General features: G+C 41.2%; 2 protein-coding genes across 2 annotated transcripts; one reads left to right on the top strand and one right to left on the bottom strand.

The window, feature by feature from the left end:
* Positions 1-5,860: 5,860 nt before the first annotated feature.
* atf5a (activating transcription factor 5a) lies at positions 5,861-11,043 on the top strand. Its single transcript, XM_046411643.1, has 4 exons — positions 5,861-6,119; positions 7,091-7,339; positions 7,639-8,827; positions 8,924-11,043. Exons 2-4 carry the CDS (start codon positions 7,198-7,200, stop codon positions 9,108-9,110), a joined length of 1,518 nt encoding a protein of 505 aa, XP_046267599.1. The 5' UTR covers positions 5,861-6,119; positions 7,091-7,197; the 3' UTR covers positions 9,111-11,043.
* A 736-nt stretch (positions 11,044-11,779) lies between these two features.
* Positions 11,780-18,191, bottom strand: stk36 (serine/threonine kinase 36 (fused homolog, Drosophila)). The gene is made up of 20 exons (XM_046411540.1): positions 17,642-18,191; positions 17,409-17,549; positions 17,225-17,302; positions 17,000-17,130; positions 16,660-16,909; positions 16,281-16,374; positions 15,980-16,167; positions 15,748-15,896; positions 15,575-15,659; positions 15,281-15,412; positions 15,002-15,178; positions 14,826-14,917; positions 14,666-14,729; positions 14,468-14,578; positions 14,304-14,378; positions 14,119-14,224; positions 13,901-14,027; positions 13,609-13,789; positions 12,484-13,398; positions 11,780-12,150 (listed from the first exon to the last, which is right to left on the bottom strand). Exons 1-20 carry the CDS (start codon positions 17,723-17,725, stop codon positions 12,046-12,048), a joined length of 3,285 nt encoding a protein of 1,094 aa, XP_046267496.1. The 5' UTR covers positions 17,726-18,191; the 3' UTR covers positions 11,780-12,045.
* Positions 18,192-18,613: the final 422 nt, after the last annotated feature.

The following is an 18,613-nucleotide window of genomic DNA, read 5'->3' as shown; positions in this document are numbered from 1 at the left end:
CTGTGGGTGTGTTTGTCTGATAAACTGGTTTGTTGCTGACAAATTGGCTTAACTGAGGACATTCAGATACAAACCAGCTCTTGCTTCCATAATTAGTGTTTTTGGGAAACAAGTTGTTAATTACCAGCTTTCTTTAAATAATCTCACATGCCCTAATGAGCTCCTAGAGTCCCCATTTAAATGAGAGCACACAATAGGTGTCTCCTTTAAGACATTTCTCTATTTACATGAGAGTAGTCAGGTGGTTTAATTAGTTAATTGTCTCATTAAATTTGGTTAACTACAGAAGTACTGGAAATCTCCATGTATGTACTCCTGGCACACTGTAATTAATTATATGGTTTGCCCTGCACTAGGTGGGCCATATGAAAATAGGAAACATGAAGTGAAATTACATGCAACTTAACATGTATGATTCAACATCGAGAAATTTGAAATCATGTTACAAAAAAAAAAAAAAAAAGATGCCTCACAAAAAACCCCATAAACAAGTTCTTGCACGAATTTTGCCATAAAAAGATATTCACATGTCGTGTCTTTGCTCATGCTCCTGGTTTAAATTGGTGAGAGAGAAGCACGCATGCAGATAGATGATAATTTATGACTGGGCTGCGTGATTAATTCATAGCAGGGATCAGTGGAATGTTTAACAGACATGTAGGTAATCATGGAAACACACCTTACCCCTGAGAGGTACCGATTAGATTCAGCACTTGAAAAATTTCATTTTTAATTCAACGGTTTGAAATGAATAACATGTAATGTATGTTTAGTGATGTCTTTTAAAGGGAACATCCAGTTCATCATCTATCAGTTCAGTACAGGTGAAGGTAGAAGACTTTTTCTGTTTGCAGCGTCAATAACAATGTTCGCGTTTCTCGGACTTTGGGAGGAATTTTCACACACCATGCCATTCTGCATCTTTGTAGTCTCTGGTGTGCTTACTGAATAATAAACAGATCTTTGGTGGGGGGCAGTGTGAGCTCATTTCAATGGTGATGAGTGTGAGTGACACACAGACTTATTGTTGGTGAAATATTAATGAGCCAAGGGTGATCTCTCCTCACTTTCACACACGCAGACTGGCCTTTTCCCCGAGCTTTTAGACAGTCGGGCTGCAAATTAACACAAATCTCACATGCATTTTGTCATTACTGATGGGAGATATTAACCTTGTCTGAAAACAACCTTAAAAAATTCTGATGAAATGGAGATATCGCTCGGCTAAGAGGGCGAGTTTATCATCACATGTCAAAGACTTCCACCCAGACATCCTTCGTAACATTTCAGGGCTAGACATTTATAAGTTTTCATATCCACATGTGAGTTCAGCGTAATTTAGAAGATTAAAGAGAAATATCTCCTGCCCAACCCCGAACATGCCCACACACACACATACACACACACACACACACACTCAGGCGTAGCAGATGAAAGAAACTTTCACTAAATGCATCTGATACACCAGTGAAAGTTCTACTCTTAATGTTTACCTCTTGGAACAAATCATCTTCGCTCTCTTTGAAGGCAATTTAATGTGACAGCCGTTAATTCAAAATAGGGTACACAATATATACAAATCATTAAATTACAATACAAGAAACATGTTTTTGGATGTCATGGCAAGCGCAACAACGCTATCTGAAAAACATCCAGAGGGAAAAATAAGGAGAAGCTCCAACGCTGACCTAATGAGGCAAAGACAAAGATTGTGAAAAACCACAACTGCACCCCAATGTGGGAGATTATTCTGTTTTGTTTTGTTTTTGTTTTGCTTTTTTTTTTATCAGCCACGAATGTGAAGTACTTTCAAATATCATTTCTATGTGAAAACTTGCATATATGCATGTGTTTAGTCCTAGTATGCTATAATGAAAGAAAGCAGTTGATCATTACTAAACTGTAATGTTTATCTGTTTCATGACCATTCTGAGGAACACTGCAGGGGGACTCAGGCCATGAGCTTCAGTTTTGATTTAATAGTCAAATACCAAAAAGTAACAGTGAATAAGAGGATCACCTACATGACTTTCACTGTGACATGACTGATGAATGATGAGGAATAAAAATGTCTTGTTATTGGGCAGTAAAGCCTCATATTTTAAACTGACAGACTTTGAGAGATGAATTAACCTTCAGAATTTAAAGTTCAGCTTTAATGTGGAATAAAGTTGAGTGACTGTTGGGTTTCTCTCCGATGGGTGAACAGTGTGAACTGTTGTGAGCATGATGCATGCGGCCTGAATGAACACTGGCTGTGTAAAACTCAAGAGGTGACAGACGTTGAGCCTCTGAAGTTTAGATGGCTTTGCGGGGAGGGATTTCACACCCTGAGTGCTGTGAATGACACCGAGCAACCATTTGGGACCTGTTTGTTTAAAGAGCTAGAAATTTGAAAAGCACAGTCAATGGGCGAAAAGCAAGTTCGAGTTAAATCTGTGACCCTCGACTATTAATCTCGGCTGTTCTGCTGTTGTTGTTGTCTTTACCTTGTCTGTTTTTTGTTTATTTTTAACTCTGTGAGTTTTTCCTCCCACACATTGATTTTTCCATCCACATGAAGTTCCATCGGAATGAGGTAAAGTTTGACAATATGCAGCTCCGTTTGTTTCGTGGGGCTGAGCTTTGTGAAGCACGCACACCTTCATTCAAGATGCCTTTAGGAGTTACAGCTAGTTAGCAGTCATCCCCTAAAAGCTGAGACATCCCACAGGAGGACAAAACAGATGCTGTAGTCCTTTACAAACACCTCTAATTTACCATGAAGTCCTTGAGGAATAGTAAATAAACATAAACCTATGACTGACTAAATCAGATCTGTCATAGCTGAATGCAAATTAAGTTAGCCTAGATAACATTCATGAATGAAAATTTTATGATGCTTGTCACTTTTTTGAGACTTGATTAATTGTTTTCATGCCAAACATGGAAACAAATGAGGGTTATTTGTAGGCTGCACACACACACAAAAACACCCACAAATCCCCTCTGAGAGGCTTCCATTCACAAGTTGTAACTGAATTCCATGTTTTCATCGTATGTTCAAAGAGGGGCAAAAGTTGAGGACAATAAATTCAGAGAGAGATGATGATGAAATGATGGTGTAACCCCAACTAACGTGCCATACGTGCACTTGGCATGCAGCATCCACATTTCTGACTTCTGGGCTCATACACAATATTCAGACAATGAATGTGGATATCAACTGGTGGACAGCTCGCTATGGGAAATCATGATAAATATCTCAAATATATCTGAAGTGCAGTTTGACTCAAAGTTTGATAGCCTTCCCTTGAGTTGTTACATTTGGTTGTTTTGTTTAATCAACCTGGAAAATTTGGATTATCAGGATTTGACTCAGAGACACTGAGCCCATTGGATTATCCAAAGCAAGAGGGAGAATTAAACTTATTCTGTGCTGTAATTTACACATTTTACATCTTTTCCTAAATAATGACAAAAGAAATTGCACTTAATAATAGAGACAACAGGGAAAGCAGCCGTGCTGTCATGAACACCTTGGATTTCTCTCATGATGCGCAAACAGGAAGCCCTCAGTGGGCCAATTAATACAGACAGAGAGAGCAGTCAGCGATTTCCTGGGAGACCCTCTAACTTCAGCAGCTACTATCTCAATCTGGTCTCCATTACAGCCACATTTATCTAGATTGCATCAGGTTGCCTTTCTACAAATCTCTCAAAACTCCACTCACATGGCAGCTACCACTCAGTGGGCATTTTGCTGAATTGCTCCACTGTAACGGGGCTGTCCCTTTAAATGACTCAGATTAACACAGATAGACTTGTGTATGTCAGAGTCCTGCCCAGAATATTTTAATACGATGTACAGACACACACAGTTTGTGTAGATTAACTGTATTCAAAGAGATGATTGCCTTTGTGTAGAACTAGTCACACTGCATCCGTTCAGGATATTGTGATTAAGTGCAATCGATTCAAGTTGGATGTTTCCTAACTTTTAATCAATGCACAGACATGCTGCTCAGTGGACGAATTTGTTAGAGGCTAAACGCCAGTGTTTCGTCAATATGCAAATTCAGCAGAAGTGGAAATAAGTCCATTGGTTTTTGGCAAAATGATAATGTCACAGAGATGCAACTCAGCAAATCAGATGGAGGAATGTTTGGACAAGGAGGGGTGCAGAAACAGAGGTGAGGTTGAAGAAAAAGAAAAACAGTACAGGTATGAAGGGAGAGAGAGAGAGAGAGAGAGAGAGAGAGAGAGAGAGATGCAAATCCCATGGCAACAGCAACCAGACAACAAGTCTAAAATAGGGGGCAGTGTCCGCTATTACTATAGCAACAGGAGAACAGCGCATTCACTCAGTGCTGGGATTTGCTGAAAGGAGAAAAACAAAGATTTATTCCTCACGTAATTGTTATTGACAGTCTTTACACGTAAATTAATTTGGTTCTGACAGCTGTGTCTAACTAAATTAGCCACGAAAATAAGTATTCTCACAGTATATTAGGATAACAGTCAACAACAAATATTGAATAATTCATCCCTCATTATTCACTTACTGACTGTCGTTTCATCAGTCAATGCCCTTGTGATGTTGATAGCTATATGAGCTGACACATACTGATTAAATAAGACAAAAAAAGAATATGAACCCTTGACTTAGAATAATTAGGCCGCAATAGAGTAACTGTAGAATAATAACACAGGGATACTGTATGCCTTTGATGAAAGTAAGTCTAGTAATAAATCACACACACTGTCATTTAGTTGTCTTAGAATGTCTGATGAGTCAAGACTTGATGAACACAAGCTGTTCTATTTTGGCAGTATATTAATGAGCTTGGTAAAACCGAAATAGAAAATGTCTAAGCTTTTCTCAGCTTTGAAAGCAGCAGCACTGTTATCCACGCCCGGTTTGTTTACCTGAAACATGTGCAGAGTCTGCATTGCAGGAAAAAAAAAGATAACAACACAATGATGCTTTGCCTTGCCTACCATCGACCAATCAAATTCCACATGTATCCGATCCCAACCAATGACAGAACGGCTGTCTGAGCACACGCAGCCAATCGCTATGAGTGTGGACCACTGATGCAACGGAGATGCAACAGACTTGTACTGAACAACAAAGTGCGCTGTTAACCATATAGTCCCTCTCCAAAACAATACCATGCTATGTGGTAAGGTACAGTCCCCCAGCTGTAGGCCTGCTGTTGTGTGTTTGAGTGCTGTGTTCACGTACATCAAGCCCTTATGTTATCGAGCTCAGAAACTACAGGCACTGCCCCATCTCTATAGCAACAGTGGGCTACACGCAAAACAATGGCTAGTGTAATGTGATTACTTTTAGGATTACTGTAGAGATATAAACACTTAAACGAGTCGGAACCACTTGATGTTTTCCTCACGTTTTGAACTTTCACGGTTGCATTTTATTTTTAACAACAATTAGCATTTGGCCTCTGCCCATAGGTTATTTCCTTAAGATTTTACAGCTTGGTTACGATAAATTTGAACCACCCCCCCCCCATTCTTCTTTCCAAGGGAAGTTACCTGCCGTACACGGCATTTTCAACAACATTTTTGTTTCGTAAACAGTGTTAGATTTGCTTGCCTTATTTATCCTTTCAGGCTTCCTTTTCACAGTAAATATTTGTAAATACTTACTTCTGAATTTGAAATAATTTGCACTTCGTATGAGAGCAGTACTGCAAGAAATTACAGCTAAACATAACGTAACACATTAAGTGATGATAATATTTTTGAAAGAAGCATAAAGAAACGACTAACTTATTTTTATAACATCCAGCAACGGTAATAAACTTGTGGGATGTCCTTCAGTATGAAGCGACGGGCGGGGGCGGAGGGATCTTCACTCAGTAGCGCGGTTTGTCCTGGTGACGCAGTTGGTTGCTAGGTGTGAGTGAACTGATGCTTTCTCGCAATTAAGCAGCCTCCTCAGTTTACAGGTCGACCACAACAAAGCAACAACTCGCCCTCTTTGCGCTGTTCCGGATATTCCGAGCTCAAATATGGCTCTTTAAATTCGTTAAGTTGTCGGACCCGTAAAGAAGTCGTGCTTTGCTTTAGCAACGCACCCCCAAGTGCTCTACATTTTTCTCTGCAATAATGGAGTAAGTCAGACTCTCTCTACTCGCTGTCCATGCAGTTGTGTCAAGTTTGTAGTGTGTGCTCTTTGGGTTATTACTAATCCGTTTGTGTGTCACAAGTAGTTGCAGTTGCGGAGTGGTCCGTTTCTTGGCTGTTTTATCTGCTTTATGCAATTTCTTCTATTTCTCGTCTATGTCTCTTCATGAAGACAATATGTCTAAGTAGTTCATGTTTGTCTAATGACGTGCCTTCCGGGGTTTTGGTTGTTTTTCTTTGCTGTGATAACAGTAAGTAGCGGAATTAATATCAGATAATATCAGAGCTGAGTTAGCCAACCATATGATAGGTAAGATGGTAATTACAGTTCATGTAAACATATAGACACTACGCTGTTTTAGCTGTACATGTTACAGTATCATATTTCTGTCACTTTCAGCTGTATGACTGCCATGTTCTTATTTACCACATCACCTAAACTGCTTAAGTGATCAAAGAGAGGTGATTAAAAGGAACAAGCGATTGGAAGCAGCTGATTTGCATTAATGCGATTTAACGATCAGGGTGTCTCTAGAGTTACTTCTTGACAACAGTTGGGCGGCAGACAGCGTCACTTGGTCCCACGTGTTTTCAGGACGCCAAGTGCATTTTGCTTTGAGGCAGGTCAAAGCCCAGAGGACGCAACTCTCACTGACTGGGGCTTGGCCTTTGAAGTAGTTGATCTGCAATGCTGTTTTACAAAGCTGATGTTTCTATTGTATAGACCTATTGATATATGATTAAAGATGCATGTTTAGGAGAGTTAATTGCATATTGCTCAAAACCCCACGATACTTACATGATAACTTGCAGGTGTAGCAACCATCAACAGACTGAGTCATGTTGAGAAACTTGCTGAGGACAGCAAGAGTGATATTCCTGATTCCCATCAGTCAACTGAATAAGTTACATCCACGTAGCAGCACTTTTCTCATCCTTGTTTCTGTTTACCCTCTAGGTTTCATTATGCTCACCCAGCCCTGCTCTCTGTGGCCCATCTGTCAGACCCTTCTTGCTTTCAGCATATGTTTGGACTTGGACTGAATCAAAGCACCAACAGACAAAATGATGGCAACATCAGCTCCTGTTTGGAAGAGTCTTCGTGTCTGCCCGGCAGACCCCCTCGCTCTCTCTCACCCACAGGCTAACCACAGCCAATCACAGGGGTGCAGGGGGGAGGTGTCAGAGGAGAGTCAGCACTTAATTGGTGAGTTGCAGCGAGTACGCTTTTTTATATTTTTCCCCATTTCAGGTGGGCTCGGCACTGCAGCACATTCGTCCTTCTTGAACAGTAAGTAAAAACTAGCTACGTCTAATATTCTGATATGTTACAACTATATTTAGTAAAAATCTGGCTTTGCATTTACTGTTGTTGTTCAGATTATGCCTTTAGAGAGGTGCTACGTGCGATGCTGGATGATTTCTATAACGTTTGCATGAGTGTCATTTGGCAGTAATATTTTCCCCCAGTATGTGACTATTGCCTTTATTTCCTCTTTTCAATAGGTGATGGTCTTACTGACTGGATGACGGAAGAAGTGGATTTCTCCTCGTACCTCCCAAACCCTCCTTCCCCTCCCTCCTCCACCAATGCCTCCCTTCCCCCTTCACCCCTTCAGAATGATATCCAGGTGCCCTCTGACTTGGAGGTCATGACCTCTCTGCTGCAAGAGGAACTCGCCCAACTAGAGGACTACTTCCTGTCTGAACCACTGCCAGATAAAGGGCAGAGGCTGGGAAAATGCGACAGGGGTCCACTGCCGGCGGGTCCTCAGCCGTTCAGTCAGCTGCCATACGCATCATACTCTACATCCAACCAATCGGAATCCAGCCCCCTCCTTGTTACCCTGGCAACGGGAGAACTGGACCTGCTGAGTATCTGTGGTGGGCCCATTGGGCGATCCAAAATTCCAAGACACGCCCCATACAGCTGCAGTCGCCCCAGTGGGTGTGGTAGGAAAAGAGTTCCTGATGGCATGAGGTTTACCGAAGGGTACGATAACAGTTTGTTGAGTTCCAAAGGCAGTAACTCAGGTAACTCAGTGGTGACCCTCACCACTAACTATGGCTGTGTAGAGGACGAGCAGGTGGTAGGGAAAAGCTACTGTCTGGGTAGCGCAGTTGAGGTCAGAAGATGCGCGGTTCTACCAAAAGAAGAGAAAAATTGCTGTTTCAGTCAAGATGTCATAGGTGGTACGAAGGTTGTTGGTGGTGGATTTGGCTTTGGTGGATCACTTGAGGTCCCACATAAGAAAGAGGATTTGCTAATGTATAGCATGAGGGATGTCAGCGGAGGCACCGGTAACAACGAGCTGCTGAATAGTATCAAAACTAGTGTGGAGGTAACAAAAGCCAGTGTTTCTTGGAAATCAGAGAGCGGCGAGGGTTGTTACCTTCCAGCAACACCACAGTCTGAGGCCTATCATAGCTTCTTCGGCAACATCAACGAACAGGTGAAATCAGAGAGTCTGCAGATAGGGCAGCATGATCTACATTGTAATTTCCTTGAGGATCAGGGTGCAGAGTGTCTTCTTATGGCTAGGGAGAGTCTGAACTTGGAGTCTTCAGGGCGCAGACAAGCATGCAGGCTGAAGGACGAGCACTGTGCTTTAAAATACGAAGTGGACATCATTCCAGCTGAAGGTGGCGAGCGCAAACAGAAGAAGAGAGATCAGAACAAAACTGCTGCTCACAGGTAACGTTGAGATTGTGCTTGATGGTGTAAATTTTGACATAACTTGACAGGCAAAGATCTTTACTTTTCATTGTTTTATTCTTTTCTTAAATGCAGGTATCGCCAGCGAAAAAGGGCGGAGCTAGATTCTTTGGAGGAGCAGTTGCATTGCCTTGAAGGGAGGAACCGGGAGCTCCGCGACAAGGCAGAGTCTGTAGAACGCGAAATTCAGTACGTCAAAGACCTACTGATTGAAGTTTACAAGGCCCGTAGCCAAAGGCACAAGCAGGACACAACAGCATAACACCAAGCTTCTGCAAGTACAACGTAACAGGGCGTAACAGGGCGTAACAGGGAAGATGTGTGTGTGTCTTTAAAACTGTTTAGTTTTTTTTTTTTGTTAGTTTTTTTTTCATGGCAGGTGGGGTAAGTGCATGCTTTGCTAATGTGAATTGTTTTTTATATTTTAAATCAACACTCTGTCCAATGCTTCCATTGCTTTCGCACTCTGATCACTTGAGCCTGCACTGTGGCATTGCGATGCTTTAAATGACAATCATTTTTAACAGATCTCGCACTGCGTGAATCTACTAATTGAAATAGGGTTATTTATTCAGAAGTAATGTTATTCATTATGCAGGACTAATATTTTTAGTAGCCTTACATTGAAATTGATGTCAGCAATAGAAGTTTGTTTTTTTTTTTCTGTTTGAAATTTTTATTTTTCCACGTGTCAACATTTTCAGTAGTTGCAGTAGTCAAATATTTTATTGATGTCAACAAGCGGAACGGCGTCATTACATTTTGAACACATCTTTCAAACCAAATACTTTTCTAGAATAATTTCTAGCCTCCCTTGATCAGCGAATGATATTTTGAATTCTATGAATATTTAAAAATATTAGAACTGCAGTTGAAGTTGACTTTCACAACTGCCGAAAGAACCGCCAATATACAGAGGAGCTCTCCATCATCAGCTTTGGGAAAGATTTACTATTTCTACAATTTTTTTATTGTCACTTTTTTTTGTTGTTGTTTTGACAAAGCTTTTGATTGACTTCAAGTCTGATGCAGGTGTAACATAACACTCATAACAGTTGATGGGATTCAGTTGGTATGTTTTGAGCATTTGTTACTTTTTTTTTTCCTTTTTGCCAAAAGTCAAGCATAAATGTTTTGCTCAGCTTTGCTTGAAACGACACTTTGTCTCAATTTACCTTTGTCTTATTTTCCTGATAGTTGAATTACTTTTAATATAACAAATCATCAATTCCTGTCCAGCAGTGACTGCAAATAATGTCCAAATTATACATTCTGTGACCAAAAGAGAAATAATCATCTGTTTTGAAGGTGGAAAGTGATATTTTATTGTATTTAAGGCAATTTTGAAAATTGTTTTCTGTTGACTAATGCAAATTATACAATCTACTTAGCAGCTCAGGATATGCAGTTTGTCCTCCAGTCCTACGAATGGTAGTCACATTTCTGTCCTTCGTTTCTTGTGGGAAAGATTTCACTGCTATTGACATACAGATTTTCCTAATGTAAAAAGAAAAAGTTTCCTTAGGCTACTGTACAAATATTGTATCTAGTGGAGCTTTAGCTGCATGTTTTTCCATAATTATACTCTCACTCTCTTGGAATAGAAAATGTAGGATTTCAGAAACAAGCTGGAGAATCTTTCTCTAAACTGCTTGTTAAGGCAATAAGTTTTATAGGCCTCTGGCTGATCTGCACTAATTTGTAACAACTTTTGTATGTTCAGGGAGTGGAGTGTGTTAGCCTTTTCTTTGTAGAAAATTAACAGAAAAAGTCTCATTAGATTATTTGTTGAGGCTCTTGCAGGTTTAGCTTTGGTGTAAACGGATAAGGTCGAAATTATTTTCCAATTCACGTGTTGCTAAAGAAGTGACCACCACCGTTACTGTTAAACATGCCTACACCGACGATAGATTTTTTTCTATGCATATTTATTTCAAGACAATCTCGGCTGTGAGCGCTGACTTATAGACATTTATTTATAATGTTTTCTCAGTTTGAAGAAGAAGAAAGTCATGTCACGTTGTTTGACCCCCTGCGGTGTACTATCAGCTCCGATTGTTCAAACCAAAAATGTGTGATGACGGAACATTATAACGCTTTGTGATTTGAAGTTAGTTTAATCATATATGCATATTTCCTTTGTGTGAAGTCGGCTTTTTTTCCCTTTAAAAAAAAATAAAGTGTTTCATCAACTCAACAAGTCTGTTGTGATTATCCGAGATTTTCTCTCCGACATGGAGAACTGAATGGAAACGACCCCCCTCCTCCTGCATCGACTGTCATAACAACCAAAAATTACAACCCGCTGTCTGATTAAAAACAAATCCTGCTTTCCTTAGCGCAGGCTAATAAAATTCTTATTTCCGTTTGATAAAGTGGAAACCTTCGGGGCCTGATGGACGCCAACAATCGCTGCTGTGTGATCCGAGCGAGCGGCCCTGACACTGAAGAGGAATAAAAACTTGTTTCTATCATCAGTCCGTCTTGTTTCGTGGATCTTAACATGGAAAATGAATCATTTTAAAAAGAATTCGTTAAGTCGACGTCCAGCCTTCCGAAAAATGTTTGCATTGGCCCGACAGTTCAATAGATCAAGTCACATTTTATTTGTGCTGTCTAAAATGGAAAAACAACAAAACAAAATAAAAAACCAAAAACAACAAAAAACAACCTGCAACTTGCCTCAAAGAGCTTTAAACCAGTTTAACACACGACACTATTTATTATTACTTTATCGATTTGGATAAAAAAAAGAACAAAACAACCAAAACGTGCGCTGCTGTGACGGCAAAGACAACAGTTAATTATCAATTTTTATCTATTATTATTTATATCAAATATCCATGATTATTATTGGGGAGTGGGTAACCTAACAAGAATCGTCAGAGTGGTTTTCTTCTTATGAAACTGCTGTAATGAAGAGAAGCATCGACATCGTGTAACTACAGACTCTTTTATTTTAACGCAAACAAACACAATATGCAGCCAAGATATTCATTAAGAAAAAGCCAATTTTTATTTTCAACATTTTCATTCCATGTGTTAGCCTCAACTAATCTTACATCAAAGACAAACAAAAAAATAGAGAATATGGTTATTGGCTGTAGTCGACAACCACACTGTTTAAGACACTTGGAAGCAGTACAACAAAGTAAGATGTGATAAGAATTAAATCCACCTGGCATTTAAACCTCCCATCACTCCTCACACAGCTGTCCAATGAGCTGATGATAGTCACACTGTGGAGGCGCACGTTGCGAAGCCTCTAGAAGTTTCTCACTGGCATCGAGGGATTTCAGGACCTTGACACAATGGAAAAGAAAATTATAAACTTTAAATCATTGTAATGGTGGCTACAGTGTGAAAACACATAAAGAGGTATGACTCACTGAGAAATGCTTCTTTTTGTCCAATCCATAGAAGAATATGTAATGAATTAGAACGAATTCGTATTAAGGAATGAAAGAGCTAAAGGATATAGTACTGATTAAGAGGGAAGTCAAGGATGCATTAAAAGGGATTTGGAAACGTTTTCTTGCACAAAGAAATTAATATCACACCAAATTCAGAAAACAGCAATACACTCATTGTAATGTTGACATCTATCCTCCTGTAAACTAAATTCATTTCGTTACCTGACGTATTACGTCCTGTCTGCTGTACAGGCACAGGGTTTCTATGGCAGCTCGTCTCACTGCATTGTGGGAGTCTGTGCACGCAGCTCTCAGAAGTAAGTCGGACACGTCTTCCTCCAACAATAAGGACACAGCACCGTCAACATTTACCAGGTTTCCCAGGGCTGCACAACAGTGGCGACGTGTGAGGGCGTCGGGGTCAGTGATCAGAGATGCCAGCATTGCTACTGTCCTCCTGGCCTCCTGTATCCACCCCTGCTCATTGTCCTCTCCCCGTTCTACTATAGTAGCCAAATCTCCTGCCGTCTCAGTGTGTGAACACTTGTGTTTATTTTGTTCTTTCTCTTTGCCCCACCCTGTAGTGTCACTGCCCTTTCCATTGGACCTACCTGTTTCAAACCCTGCCCCTGCTGCAAAATATCCCAGCCAGTTCCCGACTGCCCTGCAAGCCATCCTCCGGACAGGCATGTTAGAATCATGGAGACAGTCTATCAAGTTTTTGAAAATGTCAGGTTGCAGGGTATGTTGCGTAGGAGGCCTGAATGGATCTAAATTACCCAAAAGTCTGCATGCAGCAGCCCTGATCTGGTCGTGAGAGTGAGTCAGCACCTGTTGCAGCACTGAAGCTTCCAGGTGAAGCTGAAGTTGGGAATGCCGTGGGGAACAACGGGATAACTGGGACATAACATTTAGGAGCTCCACGGCAGAATCCCACAACATGTCTAGCTGCAGCAACTTGGACAGCAGAGAGCTGGCGGTTCTGGTCTGTGGAGTCTGGCTGTTTCTGGGTGGTGCGAAAAAACCACAAGGGGCTTTTCTGAGGTGTGAACAGGAACCCTCGGGGTCGCACAGGAGCAAACGGCTCAGCAGGGAGAGAGGCAGCTCCAGTAACGGGGGAGGAAAAGTTTGAATTACCTGCCAAAGCACAAAAAAAAAAATCATCTAGACAACCTGTCACAGATCAAACAGCTGACAACAAACAACACAATGCTCTCTCTCTCAAGAGACATTAAGATGTACAGTTGTGTGTGCCTGATGTGAGCCTGTTTCAAGAATTATCCCATGTTGCATCACAGAATTATGTTTGTCAGTGAGGTCTTTATCGTAGAATGGGAAGGCCCTAACCTGCATGAGGCTCGCCACAACACCACAACTGTCATACAACTGTAAGATTGTGGACAATGTGTGTGAAGGCAGGTCCAGGGCAAACGGAAAGCACAACAAGTGGCAGCTCAATGCAGACACGCTGTCGTGACTCACATCCACCTCGAGTCTCTCAGGACTGCCTGCAGCAAACAAATGAAGACTGTGGGGTATAAAAGATGTTTTTGTTAGCTCCAGGCATAGTAGCTGTGCTGCTCTAAGAATGATGGCACAAATAAGACACTAAGTAAACTAAGGAAACTTGAACACCAACCAGTCAGTGCCCAGCAGCTGGCCAAGTGTGTACACACATTTTGATTTGCACTCTGTAAACAGAGGGATGCATGAGTATGGATCCTTGGTGAAGGCAAACAGCACAATGGACAGAAGGGAATACAACCCTGAAGTAAAAAGAACACGAGGAAATAAGTTAGAATTATGCAGCTTCTTTTTAATATGTTAGACTTCATGGGATATGTGCAGTATATTTACCATTCGCAGAGCAGAAGTCTGAGTCTGGTGTTGTCTTTGCTAGTGAAGCACCAATTCTTTTCCAAAGATCCAGAGACATTGCTGGGTCTAAACATGAAGGTTCATGCTGTTCAAAGAAAAGTTAAAAAATTAAAAAAAAAATGCACCCAGTTAAATGCTTTATTACACTGTAGTTAATGTCCGACCTCAGAGAGCTTGTGTAGGAATAAAGACAGGAGTCCATCACAGACTCCCCATCCAGAGAGAAGAGGAACCTGAGGCTGACAAAGCAGAGGAGAACATGCTGGATCACTTTCAACTTTCATCAAAAACTGTCAAACATACAAATGACTCCTCGCAGCTTCAGTACCTCATATGAATCCAAAAGCAGGTTTTTCATCAAGGAGGTTAAATTGTCCACACTAACTTCGACGTCAACATCGTGTTGTGTAAACAGAGACAGAACAGAGGCAGCCAGAGGCTAAAAAAGAAACCACAAAGAATTTTCTCACACAAACGGCAAGCGAACAGCAATCTATACACTAAGTTCACTTCACTGAGCACTTACTGCCAAAGGAATGAGATTTGTTTGACAGAGAATTATGATGAAGGGCTTGGTGAACTCTTCCAGTCTACATGAAGAAAAGATTTTATGAGTTGCAACAGTGGTGTCCAGCATTCAAGAAATCAACAAAATCAGCTCTGGAGAAGAAAAGGAATACACAAACCTATGCTCTTCTTCCACCCAATCACTGTGTTTCTCCCAGTAGATTCTGAGCACAGTAATAATTTCTCCAAGTGCTGCCACACTCCATGGTTGCTGCACAGGAAAATACAAAAAGAATTAAATACTATTGAAGGAATAATGCATCATTGAATATGATTCCATTCCCCGAACAGTAACCTTAATGAAAAGTGAGGTTTTGACGGTATCATGGACTAGATCAAAGAGGGCGTGTGGGAGTCCAAGTTCCTGGCCAATGTCATACGACTTCTGAAAGTCAGAGGTCAGAATCAGGTTGCGCAAGACCTTCAGCGGCTGGAGAATCTGCCACGCATCTTTAACCACACCACCTGTCAGCTGACCGAGCAAAAAAAAGACAAAAAACAAAAAGAAACCACATGTAAAACAGCTCAGAGATATAATCAATTTATGCTCCGTTAAAAACTGCACCTTAATTACCTGCGCTTTAAATGCCAGGATTTTTGACTTAAGTTGAGGTATGATGACACTGAGGTTTAATGGTTCTTTCTGCTGCCCGCTTGGATCTGATTCTTTGGCCAGTTTCTCCCAATAATCCTCACTGTCAACATCCTGAAAGAAGAAGAAATTACTGATACTGTAGGGCAGATTTTCCTGAAAGAAACCAACCAGTTTCTCTATTATTAGGAAGAGCGTGTATACTCTGTATTATGGAACTACACAGAATTTTTAAACGTCAATTTTTTTTTTCTGTCGTTGGAAAAATCAGCTGACACTGACCTGCCTGTATCTCCACACTATTCGTGGTCCAACCTCAATGGAGGGGAATTCCTGTTCATAGTCCCTGCTGATCTGACCCCTGCAGACAAAATGTACATAACCATGAACAAGCACATTAGTCTGTTGGGGTTGTACAAGGGATCTTTATTCTGAGCTTCCATTAAAACCTGTCTTTTGATGTCACGCAGACTTGATTTTTCGGGTTGAAGCTTTGACTGGCAGCTGTCATGACATCACTGGAGGGGGGATTGGCTCTAGGAGATGCAGATGCTGTTGCAGAGTTGGCCTTTTCATTTCCCACCCCATCCTTCTTTTTCTGTCAGTGTACACAGAACAGCTTACAGCTCCTCCATGAATTGCAACATTAATCTAAGAAGGCAAAATCAATTTGTGACTCACTTTCACACCATTACTGCCTGCTGGTTTCACTCTGTCGCTGGTGTCCTTCTGTTCCCTGGCCTTTCGCAATAATCTGCTCCCTCCAGAAGTCGGCACGGTCTTTGCCGCCACTTGCTGAAGTTTCAGTGCCAGCACGTCTGGGCTGGGTGTGACTGTCAGAGGGCTGAAAACACTCGCGTCTGACAGCACTGTGTCAATACATCAACATGGGGAGAAAGTTAGACATCAGAATCATCTCAAAAACAGGCAAGTGTTGTACATATTTGGAAATGTTCCATTAAAATTAGAGGTTAGGCATTACCTAGAACACCATCAGCAACAAAAGGATGGTGCAGGAGGTCTGGCCATGACAAGCGCTTTAGTGGGTCTTTGGTCAACAAACCTTTCAGGAAACTCTGTAAAGGAACAATCAGATAAGGTAATACATTCTGTTTCTCATATGTTAAAAAACTAAATGCTTTCTCTTCACTAGCAAGTCTGTAACTATTCCAGTAGTTTTGTTGGGTGTTTGTGACAGCTGACAGCTACACATGATGTTTTTTTTGAAGACAAAAGGATCTAAAGTATTTTGGACGAATTTGTATTAGATCTTCAACAGGGAAATAACATCTTTATACGGTGGAGATGTTCTGCTTGAACCAAATACAATACATCATGACTAAGCTGTAGCTGTACTGTACCGTGCAGGTGTCGCTCATAGTGTCCGGCCATTTGACCGGATCTCTCACTATAAGCTGTACCAGGTGGAAGATGGAGTTAGTGTAGAACGGAGGCGCCCCCGTGTGGAGTTCATAAAGGATGCAGCCCAGAGACCAGAGATCAGCAGTGTGGTCATATGGCTTCTCCTCCACCAGCTCAGGAGACATGTACAGTGGTGTTCCCTTGATAGAAGTCAGCACTAAAGTGGAGACGCTCATGGCCCTAGCAAACCTACGGCGAAATGGCATCACATACAGCTGATTATCGTGGAAATGATTAACACAGCTGCTTTCCCCAAAAAAATAATCAGTATCTACCTACCCAAAGTCACACAGTTGCACCACCCCACTTTTCCCCAACAGTATATTTTGTGGTTTCATGTCACGATGAAGAATACGATGGGAGTGCAAATAATACAGAGCCGATACCAGCTGGCAGGCAATCTCTCTGACCTTGGAGAAAGGGGACAATAAGCAAATGTTGATCATTTGAAAGCATGATAAATCTAATGTCAGGCTTATCTCTGAGCACTGCAAATAGATATACCTGGCTCTCTGGTAAGCTCCCATCATCCTCAAGAATCTGGAATAATTGACCCTCTGCATATTCAGTTACAACCACAACCTGTCACAAACATATAAACTCAGATTATAAACTCAGCTGTAACCATGTTATATTGAAAGATAATTTGATCTACAGTAAGTGAAACAGAAGATTGAAGTCAATGTACCTCGGTTTCAGTCTCAAAGCTGTCATAGAGTTGGACAATATTTGGATGTTGAAGACCCCTCATTATCTCAATCTCCCTCTTGAGACTTCGCAGTTCCTTTTCAGAACGACCCACCTTTGGCATGAACTTAAGTGCCACCACCTAACGGACACACATGAACGGGTGGTAAAACTATGGCTGAACAGTCCTATCAAACAGCTATCAAACCTACTATTCCTACACAACATACTTACTTGGCCCGTAAATCTTTTCCTTCCCTTGTAAACTCGACCAAACGAACCCTCTCCCACCAGCTCCAAAACGTGGTACAAATTCATGCTCGACGACGGGCAGGAGGCTAACGTTAACTTAAAACTGACCGAGAGAAGACCAACAAGTTGTGTTCGGGCAGTTGGTGCGCGGTCGTTTCATTCATTGTGTACACATACCGAATACGTGTATAGTTGGATTCAAAACTTTTGACTTTTACAAGCCAAAAGTTAAGGCTAGTAGCTTAATAAACAATTCATACACATCATAGTTTAGTTAGCGTTACCGAAGTGTGCCACTACATTTGGATGTGGTAACAACAAAAACGATTCAAGCCAGAGAGTAAGACTGCCCTTTTACAAAAGTAACAAAATACGTAAAGTTTGGCTTGCCACACACATACAACCGGTATTCGTATGCGTGACATTTTAATGGCTTGTTTGACAGCGAATAATTATTGTGAATTATTTCTTTAAATATTTGTACATACGTGTATTACAAAAGTTAAATCTGGCTTTTCAGTGGACACGCTTAAGCAGGGGTCCTTCGCATAGCAACCACAGTTGCGTTCCTGGCAACAGCCTGAGAGCGGAAAACAAAGCAGCCGGCTAGGTGGAAAAAGTTGAGGGCACCGCACCCTTGATGTTCATGATGGAAAAAAAAGAGTATGAAAGAAATTAATTATGCAGTTTCGCGTGTACTGCAAGCTGAATTTTATACACTGTTGGGTTGTTCAGTCTATAACCGTTTTTTTATCAACAAATATTCACGTACAGTACAAGTACTTCAAAATACAGTGCTTCCATAAACATACTTAGCTACCTTTCCAAACGTGTGTCACTGCACACGACACTCAGTCTATGACCTGATGGATCCCACTTCCTTTGCTGTCCACCAGATGTCGTACGCGATTTACACCGAAAAACAGGTTGATGAAGAACAGTTGCCTAATATTC

The sequence above is a fragment of the Scatophagus argus genome, chromosome 14, assembly GCF_020382885.2.
Source record: "Scatophagus argus isolate fScaArg1 chromosome 14, fScaArg1.pri, whole genome shotgun sequence".
NCBI lineage: Eukaryota > Metazoa > Chordata > Actinopteri > Scatophagidae > Scatophagus > Scatophagus argus.
The sequence above is the reverse complement of the archived record's forward strand: the minus strand, read 5'-3'. Positions and strand labels throughout refer to the sequence as shown.